General features: G+C 39.9%; 1 protein-coding gene across 1 annotated transcript in view; it reads right to left on the reverse strand.

The window, feature by feature from the left end:
• Nucleotides 1-5125, reverse strand: part of THSD4 (thrombospondin type 1 domain containing 4) — a gene marked incomplete at its 5' end in the record, with an annotated part of 228208 nt that extends 223083 nt beyond the window's left edge. Inside the window, 2 exons of the mRNA XM_084268361.1 lie at nt 1244-1313; nt 5097-5125. Coding sequence (XP_084124487.1) covers nt 1244-1313; nt 5097-5125 — 99 coding nt within the window. The remainder of the gene's footprint in view (nt 1-1243; nt 1314-5096) is intronic.
• Nucleotides 5126-13230: the final 8105 nt, after the last annotated feature.

Raw genomic sequence — 13230 nt, forward strand, 5'->3', positions numbered from 1 at the left:
AGGTTTCTAGTCCATACCTATGGAGTTATTGTCCAAACAATTTTTTACCCTAAAGAGAGTGGCATATGGACATAAAAAATTAAGTATACCCCCAAAACCTCTTATCTCCTTTAAAAAAAAAAAAGTTTAAAAATAAATATGCATTTGTATTATTACTTGAAAATCTACAGAAAAAAAACCCCAAACTTTTAAAAAATAATTAATTTGATACCTTTAACAATTAACTGGTTATATTTGAATACCACTTAAGAGATGAGAACCACACAGACACAAGGTCACAGCCCAGAAACAGTCAGAAGAGCATTCAAGGGGTTTCCCCTCAGGTCTCCACTAGAGCAAACAACACATCATTCAAGTACAAACATTTGTCCAACACATTCACAGAAACCTCTATCAAGGAAATGCTGAACATTTTTCAGTCAAGATGATCTACTCTTCTTTATGTTCTTACCATGAGAAGTTTCTTCTAAGATCAAACCTAAGTTTCCCTAGCTCCAGTTTAAATTAATTTCTTCTCATCTATCCCATCACAGAGAGAATGAATAGACTTCTCTTGAGCACTTGGAAATATTTGAAGGATGTATCTACCTCCTTACCAGTCTCTTAATCTTTAGACTAAACAACCTGAACTCATTCAAACTTCCCTCAGAGGTAAGATTTTAAAACCTCTTGAGGATAACCACTGCTGCCTCCCATTTCTCTCTGAATTGCCCGCTACTTTCCTGACAAGCAGTGAAATAAACCTAACCTAAGCATTCCAGATGAGACCTCACTAATGCTGAGCAGGACAAAAAGCGTGCAGGCTGCCAGCCTTCTCAGACATCCCAATATCTGTGTTGAGTGCACCATTCACAAGAGCATATCAAGAAACTTGAGCAGTTTCCAGCTCCACTATCTAGCAATTTAAACCTAGCAATAGAGCTGTTCCAGCCATTGCCATCTCAGTGAGAGAAAGAGCTACCCACAAGCAACTGGATGCTTAATCATTCCATGTTTGAGTGCTGCTCTCGCTGACATGAATTATTCTTCCCCTCTGTCTCACATGATGAAAATTCTCCAAAGCTTGAATAAGCTGATAAGCTGTTTGTGACCTACAACACTCCATAGAATCACTTTATTTCTAGCAGTCAGTGAGTTAACCATGAGCCTCTTTTCTTTACATCGCCTTGCTTTACGCATCGTACTCTAATGTTTTCCATATTCACCTTTGAGTAAACAAAGTCCAAATATTTCTAATGCTTACCTTTCTGTGTTCAATTGAAGGCTGTGGGATGACAAACTGAAATCCCAGCACTGCTAGGGAACTGAGAAGTCTGGAAAAGCAAACAGTCAAACAGAAGATATATTTACTACTAATACAAACCACACATCTACAACCTATTACAGGACTTCATACTGCGACTTCTTTAGACACTTGAATACCATTACTAACCAAAGCAGATTCACTCAACTGTATGAAACATTATGACATTCTCTTCACAGCAGGAAGTATGAGGTACACACATATTTTGTCTGTCTATAAAGCACAACTGTACCAAGTAGAATCCACTGAGAGTATGTCACATAACTTTAGGTTTAAATGAAAATACCTTTGGCAGTGCGTATTTTAACACCTCAGCATTCGGTGTCAATGGGACACTCACTTTACAATTTTCTAAAGTGCTAAGGAAGAATTCACCCATCCATGGACTAACTCTGTTCCCAGCTCTGGCTCCTCATTTTACAGATGAGCAGTCCATCTCCAGCACACAGGAAACATGCAAAGAATCAGCACGATTTTGCAGAAAACGGGTTCTTCCCCAGCTACCTAACACCTGTAGAAGCTGAATAACCTAATGGGCACAGAAGATGGAAAGTTGTGGCCACGGCTCACCAGAGACTCAGGATAAGCAGCCAAGCATCACCCCAGTCCCCACATCTTCAGTCTGAAAGGAGTCATAATGGGAACCAAGCCCAAACAAACTTTGTTCTGTCAAGCTTCACCACTGTAATGACTGCTACGAGCCCACTACAAGTTAGGATTCAGTTAACTCAGTCTTTTCTTTTCAATAATTTGCACTGGGGACTGATTTGCTCCCTTCTAGGAAGTCCCTTCATCAGAAAACACAGAAAGGTAGGAGAAGTAGGATTAAGACATCTTTATTTCTACCAGGAGTTTGACTTTTCACTCTACAAAGAGTACGCTTCAGACCCTCTATAAAGGGCAAAGTTGCTAACGATTTGCTGAATTTCAATGCAGAAGTAAAACTGATGGATTTGGACACAAAATCCATCTGCAAACTAATGGACCAGACAATATCCAGCTGTGCTTCCTACTCACAGCTCCTTCCTTTGCTCCCTACACAGTAACCCTTTAAGTATTTCTCATTGTTTCAGGTAGTTTCAGAGACAGACTTCCTAAACAGAAAGAGGGGTGGGTTTTTGTTTATACTGAGCATTTCATTACCACCAATGCAAATATTCTTCTACTAGAATGTTTTTCCTGAGTTTTCTCTGTGTGTTCTTGCCAACATACAGCAAAATGAATCATTTGGAAGTATTGACTGCATAAGACCTGTATCTGTGCACCTCTCGCAAAGCAATAAAACACCCAAAGGCAAGAAAGAGTCATTACTTCCCTACTGCTACATCGATTTAGAAAAACAATCCCAAATAAAACACTGTAAGAGCCCATTAGAAGGAAGTATTATATTTCACAAAACTATAATTTGTGATAAAGCAAAATGCAGAGGAGGTGGCTGCAATCAGAGACAATGTAAGGAGCTATAAAGAAACCACAGTTAGAGTCAAAATGTGCAGGTCAGGACAAGGCCCAGTGACAGAGCGGTGTGCGGAATTTGGTTTGCCAATCACACCTGCAATCAAAGCTAGAAACAGAACTCAGACCTCCAAAAGACATCAACAGATCTGCCTTTAACTGACCTTTCTGACCTGCATATCCCATTACCAGGTGCTCAAGTCACCTCCTAACTATTATCAACAAAAACGCACCAAGCTTCTAAGTAGGCAAAGCTCAGTCTGACAGACTCAGCCTACGTCCTCCACAAAGCTTATTTCACTTCCTTTTCAGAATCTTCCTACCCACTCCTTGCTCCCTTATGTCTTCTGCTCCCTATGATCCCTCATAGCATGTGAAAGAAAGTTCAGGCTTTGCATAAGGAAATGAATGCTTTCATCCTCAACAGAAGGACAGGATTTTTTCTCATCAGTCTGAAGAACTACAGATTTCCATGTGTAAAGTCTTCTGAAATCATGCACAAGGTTGGGAGCTGAGTGAGAACAGTAATCTTCAAAGCAAATTACTTACTAGATTAAAGTTTTTGGTTCTAAAATGCAAACTTGAGGTATATGTGTGATTACTCTGGGCCATGCTTTTCCTGATCATTCTTTAATGGGGTTGCACTGTAATCACCACCTGTATGTACATGCTCATGGACAATGTAGCTAGGTTTTAAGTTCACTTCTGTAGCTGTGATTGGATCTCTCAGAAACAATGGTATCAACATACTCTTTGAAACACACAGGAAATCTGCCAGTAATACTTCAGCTATCCTGAGGTAAGCCTCTAGCTTCAAATCAGTGTGACAATTGAATTTTTTAATGTTATTTCCCACAGTAGCTTGCTTTGGCTAACTTCTCTGGACTAGGCTTTTTTATTTGTCATGCTTCACTAACGTTAGGCCTCCCAAGCTACAAAAATAGGCTTCTCCAATTTCAGTGGGTTTGTTTCAGGTATTCTTACTGTGCAAAAAAGCCAAAAAGAAGTGCTCCTAAAACAATGCCAAACTTTTCCAAGTACACACAAACAGGTCAGGCACCAATTGCAGCTGTCTGACGGCTGTTTAACTTAGCCCTCTGTTTAAGAGCCATACTACCTTGCTGGTACAGTCCATGCTCTCCACGTTATGGCACTAATTAAGCTTTAAAGCAAATTTGGTAGATTGACAGTTTAAAGCCTAAGTTTCAAAGAGCAAACATGTTTGTATTCTTTAACTGACAATCCCAATTTCTGCTTGACTTGGGGGGGAGGGACAGAGCAAGGTGAACAGCAAGAAGCTTGCTATTTAACACCTCATTTCGGAACACCACTCGGAGTTGTTCCTCAGACGTTGCCATGAGTATTGACTCTCCATGAATAAAGCTAGAGAGTACCAAAGTAGATCTCTTGCATGGTTGCTGTCACTTAGTAGTTGTATTTTATGAAGGGTTATCACAGCCAACTGCACTGTCTGGAAAGAAGCAGAAGTATTTCACCCAAGTGGCCAGTGCTGCCAGGAGCAGTATGGCTGGCTCTTGTCTCATATTCCCAACTTCCTCTCAAATTAAAGCCTGCAGAACAACCTAGGTCTGGGACAGCATGGGAGGAGTTATGCAGGGAGAACTCTCAACAGGAAAGGTAACACAGGTAGCATCAGTAGTATGTGAGAGATTCATTTTGATATGTAATCTGCCCTGGAATATTAGGAGGGTGCCAGAATTGTAATTCAAAGATGCATGTCAAATTCACAAGAAGGAAGATTAGATTAGAGGTGTTACTGACAATAACTCCATCTAAACGAAAGAGCACGCAACTGCCACTCCTCTTGTAGGTCAGCTTTTGTTTCTGCAGCACCACAGCTGCCTGATTTCCTCAGAATCTGCTTGCCCAACTACAGAACAGGACAGACCAGCTTAGGACCAGTTGAATGTTTCCTTTTTCAGGAATGCCCTTTGAAAGGTTTTTCCTATGTTTGCCCATGGGCAAACTCTTTTGGGAATGCATGATATAAACCCCTGAATGAACTGCAGCACAGGTACTAAAACACGTAAACCACTAACTGAAGCCCCATGACTGTAGTTGTACAGCCCCATCAAACACAAAGAACCCTTCCCAATCATATATGCCATCACGTGGGCACACAGTGACAGGACAGTCACAGAAATAAACACTGAGAACACCAGGTTTTTTACTGTCACCAAAGAATGCTATGTCTGGTATGCATGTTCTTCATTATCTGGTCCTAGAATACAAACACTTTTAACATCAAAGTGCTATTTTCTGCAGTGTTTTAAGAGCATAATCAGTATGATTTTAAATGTCTTATTGCATCACTTACCTCAAAGAAACAATCAACCTGTCTACCATGATCCTCTAATGCAAGGTGTCTTGAAGTGAAAAATACTTGCTGTGGTACAGCACAACGCTGATCACACACAAATCCTACAGAGAGAAAAGAGAAAAACATTTAACACTTCTTATTCAGTATTTTCCAGGATATCAATGAAACTGGAAACATCAGTCTACACTGGTCACCTCTACCTCAACTCTTGGGACTTCACAGCAATTCAAACTGGAAATCTAGTGTATGCTACATGAACTGACTGGACACACCCCATTTTCTTCAACAAACCTTACACAAGTGCCAAAGTTCTTTGCTGAAGGGGATGCAAATTTTGCAGGGAATGTAAATTCTGCATTTGATTGCCAAGGATGCAAATCTGATGTTGAATTTACTTGCCTTTTATTCTCACATTCCTGGTACGTCATTTGTACGGCAATAAACCAAATAGCTTTAAAGTCCTGTATCACTAGATCTTATAGAACTGAAAGGGGGTTACCAATTTCTATTGTATTGCAGTATTATTAATACTCTCTCCATTTTGTGAGCAATGCAAGCATAATTCTGTTGTGTTACAGAATTACTAGGTTGGAAAAGGCCTGTGAGATTATCGAGTCCAACCGTAGCTGTCCTCCACGTGAACCTGTGTTCATACAGTCTGCAGAAATCAGAGAAGAGCAGCAATGGGAAAGCCAGCCACAAGGAAGTTACGTGCCTTGTTTACAGGCATGGAGGAAATCTGAGGTTAAACAGCATTCTGAACAGAAATCCAACTGAACCTCTTTTCTAAGTGCTGTCATTGCATTGTGACTGCTCCAAATGCAGAAGAGTGACACTGGCCCTTGAGAGAGCTGTTACCTAGGTATATCCTCATTTGTTTGGAAAGGCTCTCAAACGTTCATACATCTGGGGAGTTCTTATTTTGGTAAATTTGCAATCATATATTGGACACCTAAAATGCTGCATCAGAGTTTTCATGCAGGAAAGAGGTCCTTGCAGTAGAGAAATAAACTATAAATCAAGGGGGGCAGGAGGAGGATGGGAGGGAAGGAGGGAAAGTAAGATAAAAGAGAAGGAAATAACACACCATTAGGACTGAACCTAAACCCACACATTTCAGAATTTGGCCAACCACTGTCCGTATCTTGCCATTTACAAGTGGTTACATGTTAAAATGCACTGAGGTGAGCAGAAACAAGAGAACATTGCTGTTCATAGATAAAGAGCTCTCAATTTCTGTCAGGCAGCCAGATAATTAAAATCTGCCTAGGAAGAGGAAAGACTTACAAGAGCTTAAAAAATGTGCAGTTAGATAAAGTACAGATCCTCCTGCTAGAAAGTATGGATTGTTTGCAGGTAACTGGACAAGCTAAATATCTCCCCCCAACACCCATTCCTCCTCCCAACAAATTTGTTTAAGGAAATGAAAAATTCTTCTAAAAACTTCAGAAGAAATTCCTGATTTTTAAATGATTGATCATTTAGGGCTTTGAATTGAAGGCATTAAAAGTTGAGTATTTAGAAAAGCATAATGACAAAAGTTTTGCACGTAACAGGTTTGAGTTAGTCATGGGGAAGACAGCATAAGGGCTTAGCTAAACTTCATCCTTTCTTGCTGCAGTTCATGGTTGTCAGTAGATCTACGGCACCTTCTCAAATTTAATTCACCCATTTCACTGCTTACTATATTACAATTGTTTTTTAAAAGACGGGCAGCACTTCTGAAAACAGGTTTTTAGCTGAGATCTCCTTGTACACTGTACAGCATTTCAGTTTTCAACACACAGTATCAGAAAATGCTACGTTCCATTAAACACTGGCATCACTAACACAAAGCATTTAGACAGATCCCCGTGGATACTATTTGCCAACAGGTATTTTGAATTGGGAAGGAAACAAATGTCTCACTTCCCACAATCTGACTGTTAATAACAGATATACTGAGGCAGCAGTCTTTTATGTCACTTATTGAAAATGGAGCATATGCATGTAACATGCATTGTAACCAACACATTTTTTATCATTCTGGTTTTTTCCAGATGTGCTCTCAGTTGTTTTCACTCCACAATAATAATTTTATCCAACATCCTTCTACGGAGGGACATAATGGCAGCAGAGCATCGCTCCAGGATACAAAGAGACAGAAACATGCAGCACCCTAATCCACTTTGCAAACTGCACCTCGTTTGAAAAGCAGGAAAAGACACTAATATCCAGATCCAGTTTTGCAAAGAAGCAGGGGAGGGACCTCTGGAGATTGTTCATAAAGAGAGTGCTTGAAGTCCATACATATGTTTTCAATTTTTTTCAGTTCATCTGTACCTTCCCTGTCAATAGCCGTTGCATTACAAACCCGACTCTCTACAGGATTTCAATGCAAACCAGGGCTTACAGTAACTCTTAGATACACTGCTTTTGAAATACCATTTGTAGCACAGAATGCAAAGACTGCTAAGTATCTAAGTGACTTAAGAGCTTGTTTTCAAAATTATGTAAGTGCTCAGGTGCTTACAGCCTACTGAAAGAAATGTCATTGTGGCAGCAGTGGGTTCGATATGAAAATGTGCAAACGTGACAATCATTTTCCCCCCAGAAGATCCAGGGCAAAACAAATACCTGAAATGGCTAGACAGTTAACACAAGGATTAAATAACATGGATTCTGGCATGGAAACTCAGCAGCCTGATGAGGTGTACCATGTGCTAGTCACTGCAGTAAGTCTTGCAAATGTAAAAGTCAAATTACCTACCCAGAAAGGGCTTAAAAGCACTATAGACCAGTGTAGCAACAGACTTTCTAGTAACATTATTACAGCAGAACAGATACTATCTCAACTGTAACAAGCCACATTCCTGTACTTCAGCAGAGGTAGCAAGACTTTCTCCATTGCCTTCAAGTACTTGGCATTTCAGCAGTTCTCACCATTTCATCTCCATCCAAATGGGATGAAAACAAAACCTGTGAAAGTGGGCAGGGGAAAAAACAAAAATAACACTCCACCAAAAAACCCCAACCACTAAACCCCCTCCACCAAAACAAGCCCATCAATCCACCACACAGCAGGATGGAAAAGAATTCAAACCTCCACTCCAGAATAAGCATGGCATGACAGAAGGAGAGATGTTTCACTGCTGCAAGATGCACATCAGGTCACAGAAAAATGAGACTGACCCTAACTAAAACCTCCACCCCTTTCACACTGCAGGTGAGTGATCCTAACACTTTCAAACTGCTGCTGCTGGTCTCAGCAGTAATAGCACCAAGCCACAAGCTAATCACAACCATCCTTTGTCTTGACATTTCCTGAAATGCACTCTGACACCTACTCTTACCTGCAGAATCTCCTTCATCATCTCTGCCTAGCAGCACACCTGTAGTTAGACACTGCAGCCCTTTGTCAGCAAGGCTCAGGTGAGTGAGTGTCTAAGTTAAATCAGGAAAGAAAAATACTACTTTGTAATGGAGATTTCAGAAGGGGGTAGAGACAGATAATGGCAGCACCTGAGAAAAAAGATGCCCTTGTAGTCTCATAGGTAGTCCCAGAAATCTGCTGAAATGGACACAGTAAGATTTCTCAAAGAGATAAATGATGCAATACACAGAATTATCAGGACAGGTACCAGACCCTGCACAGAAAGTTAAGAAAGGAGGAAGACAGTCTACTGGTAAATCAACCGTGAAATATCCCCTCAGCTGGTTAATGCAAAGAAATGCCTTCCTACATAGTGGTTTGTACATTTGCAGAAAGGCAATGAATTAGTTATCCTAACGTCTCAAATATCACAGGGCCACTCACATGCAATTTTTCACGTGACTATGCCCTTTGTGTATTGTGAGTGGATGGTATTAACGTTCACGAATTCCAATGCCACTTAGGCACCTACCTAAAAGTCCTGCCAAATCACATATATCCATAGGCATCTATATACTATCTTAACATGTGCCTATGTACAGTGCCTACTGAAACCGTCTAAGACCCTCTATTTTAGCTCACGTCAAGGATGTGAGATCCATCATGTAGAATACCCTAACTCAACTAAGGCTAAAAGCTCAGAGCAAGTCTGAACTATTTTATCTTGTTGACCTAAATATATAGCAAGCCAACTTAAATTTCCTTCAATATTTATCTTTCTGGTTAGATAATGTATCTTGCCTGCTACTGACAATGGCAACTTGGAGTAGCTATGAAACCCAAGCATCATTCCGAAGCCACGGTTCCACTGATGCACAACATTCTCTTTTTGAATTATTTGGGTCAAAAAAGAATAGAAATACTTAAAGAAAAATAATTGTGCCCTGTAAGATTGCCTTTGAATCTGCTGCCTTGCATATTGGTAAAGTATAGTGTACCTATTAGTTTAGTTGCTCACACCTATTAAATGAAGTTCAATGCAAGTCCTTTGGACTGCATCCAAAATTCACTACACTCACAAGACTTGGATAAAGCATCTCACAGCACAGCAAGTTTATTTAGCTGCACATCCCATAGTTTAGACCGCAGCTGTGACATCTACCACCAGAGTTTTAATCTATTCAAATATTAACTACAGAAAAACAGACACTTGTGCCTGAAAGCTGCACGACAGAGAAGGCAAGCATTAGATCTGATGGAAGGTTCTGATGCTTACATGAAGAAAACATTTCCATTAAATCAAAAATTGAAAGTTACTCCACCTAACCCTGAAGGTGCCTCTCTGTTTTACTTCACATTTCGTTTTCAAAGTATCTAAAGTTCTCCTCCTGGGTGTGTCCAGAACTACTGCAGTCCAAGAAAGCTCAGTGCCTGTCTCCAATCTAAGCTTGATCAAGGTCCAGAAGTTTTCATTTCTTTGCCTAAAATCTCACAAAAAAAGAGAGAAAAAAAGCCAACTGAAAACCCCCACAGTGCAATGAGCATAACTCCACAAACAGCATGCAGAGGAATATGATCAAGCCTCTTGCATTTACAGAGGCAACCACTAATTGTCTTTTAAACGTAGCCTCTGGAATCATCTGCTTCACATAACAGCTTGGTGACTCATGCCCCCCTGTGCCAGGCAGCCACAGCCCCTGCCCCATGCAGAGGGGCACTCCCTGATGCCTCCGGGCCACACCTTATCCACTGCCTTACCCATTAACCCAGGTGAAGGTGCCTGTGTTTCTATCAAGCTGTGCTTCTACACGGAAGCACCACAGCCCTCAGTGACACAAGAACTGCGACGCTGAGGGCCTTTTCTGGTGTCATCTGAAATGTTGGGCCCGTTTCTTCAATCCACTTCTCAAGGAACAATTTCAGCTCGTGTCTTTGGAATTCAGTGGAAAGATGTGTGACCTGATAATCTGACATCCGACTCTGTGACATTTAATTGTCCTCTGAAAGCCTAAGAGACAAAGCCACAAGTGACCATAGACACCACTTCCCGAAACACACATTCACAAGGCACAAATTGTGGCTTCTGAAGTTCCCGTTATGCTGGAGGCTGCCACAACTCGAGCTATTTTGCTTAATTAACCATCCAACAAGGGTTGTGATGTTAATCTTGGAGGTAAAGGTGAGAAGGAAGTGCCCATTTATAGGCTGTGAGCTACAGTCATATTATAAATGACAAGTAGGATTTGTTTCTTCAATTTTTCCTCTGAATTTCATTTTTCTTCATCTTGTTCACAACATTGGTTATGTATTTTTGTGCACTAGGAATAAACCAAAGAAGTGAAAATATGACAACAATGAACCAGAACTAAGATTCCCTAAAGACCTCTTAAACTCAGTAATAAGCTTACATATAGATTTAACTATGTAGGTTTGGTAGTCTGACAAAGCATATTGTTGTGCACAAAGTATGACATGCAGTTAGTTAATGGAGATCAATTGCAAAGGAAGTGTGCTGGAGTAGCAGCACTAAGTTGATTCTGATAAGATTTAGAACTCTCAGATCCTGAAAAGGTAGTTTATATTGAAACCATATTTATCCAACCAAAAAAAAAAAAAATAAAAAGTCCAGCAAACACAAAATCAAATGAGTGCCAGAGAAATGTAATTAATTGCTCTTTTTAAATTTTTTAAATAACCCAGAAAAATGACTCTTTCTCAAGATTCAGACTGCATGGAAATCGTAATTTTAGACTGATTTTGCCCTCCCCTTTCACCTTTTGAAAGCATTAGTTAATTCTCACAAATGCTACTGCATTTAAGGCTCCAATATGCAGTTTCCAAGCAGAGGACAATTATGTAAAAGGTAAAATCAATCACAAAAGTGATTATCATATCTCTCCCTGAACTGACAGAGAGATTCTTGGGATGTAACTGTGTGGAAAATATTGCAAATCTATCTTAAGTTCATTTCAAGAGTTCAAATTGACAGGCTGTGCAATTTTGGCCAAATCCCTGGCATCATTTTTAAGAGTTTGCTTAGTAACTACAATCTTTAGAAGAATGATTTCTTATGATGACATGTAGATGGACAGCTTCACTTCTAACTGAACAATGCTTTGTCAAGAAATCATAGCTCACAGTGCATCTTTCAGTTCTTGACTCAATGCTGTCTTCTACAGCAGTCATTTTAGAAAATGTTATTAACTCCAAAGGGACCTAACAAAAACTTTATTGTGTTATTTTCTAAGGACAGCCTAAAATCAGGGTAACGTTTTCCACTATTTTCTGTGAAGTAGTAAAGGCAGATACTATATTCTAAGGCAGATACTATATTCTACTGAAAAGATCCCTCAACTCTTCCAAAGCCTTTGTAGGCAGAATAAAAGGAAACTAGAAAACACCTCCAATAAACAGAGGGTAGCCCAAGTGAATGCACCATGTACTTAGTATTCTGTTTTATACATATTAATTGGTATTACTGCTTAGGGGGTGGGTACAAAATATGCACTCATGTATCTGTAGGTATATAAAAAGCAGCCCAGAACACAATTAACAAAGCTGAGGTGGTGGTGGTTAGGTTTTTTTACATTCCCCTCTAAGGAGGCCACCGTAGGAATCTTGATATCAGCTTGTCACCATTCACTGATTTAAGGAACTCTAACTCTTGACATAGCTGTTCTGTATCACTCCTGCAGAACAAACAGGATAGACCTTATGAGTACGTAAGGACCTGAGTAATTCTGTTCCAGTCTGAAAGTACTTATCCAGTGTTCAACCAGTATATTCTACTTGTGTCATGTAAACGTGGCTGCAAATTCCCTTTGCTGACAGGCCCACTACTAATTATTGCACATGCAACCGTTAAGAGCAGCCTCTTCCACACACAATCAGCTCAGAACTGAAAGACGTTACAGCCATTTCAGCATTTGAAAACTATGAAAGATGCTACTTATGACAGGCTCTACATATTAGAAGCCATCACCTCTTGAACAAGACGCATTCCACGCACTGTAATAAACTTTGCTCTGCTTTTAAAGAGCTTCTTCACTACAATCTCAGCATTCCAAACCAAGGATGTTGTAAGAGAGAAAGGGAGATTACATGTTAAAGACCGTTTTCATACAACAATCTTACTTGCCCCTCTTCATAATGCCCATCAAAATTAAGCTGACTATTGACACTGAAAGATATGGAAAAAGGAATGGTTCGCAGCCTAAAAAGTCAGGTGGAAATACCTGACATACTTATAGCACTAGTTCAAAACAGAGGGGAATACTTCATTATTACAACAAGCAAGAGAAACAGACTTGTGTGAACTATCCTGTGATTAACTACAATCTTGCTACAAAATACGCAGTAAGAGCAGAAATTTATTTTCAAGAAGTTACTGCTCTGGATACTTTTCTCCCAAGCTCAATTAGCTAGAGTGATGGTCTAGATTTGGTTCAAGACCCCTTCCATGTTGTGGAGACTCAGGTCAAACTGTCTGCTGTGACTAGAAATATTTAACACAGAATACACAAAATGCCAATCTCCGAGTCTATTTATTTAGCAAACATCTTAACAGCACTGACATTGCAAAGCATATAACTGCATTTCAGAGCAACTGGGGATACCAGAAATTTCTTAGAGCCTCTTTCAGCCATTTCTTTACTTGTAAATATGTCAAAGTAAATGAGCTTTTTCTTATGCTCTTTTCATGACTAGGTTAAAGCAAGCTGTTTTCAGACCAAAAGGTGTCTCCCTGAAATCAAAAAACTTCTAACTTTCAACCTATCT

Source organism: Gallinula chloropus (assembly GCF_964237585.1).
Source record: "Gallinula chloropus genome assembly, chromosome: 9".
Taxonomy (NCBI): Eukaryota; Metazoa; Chordata; class Aves; order Gruiformes; family Rallidae; genus Gallinula; species Gallinula chloropus.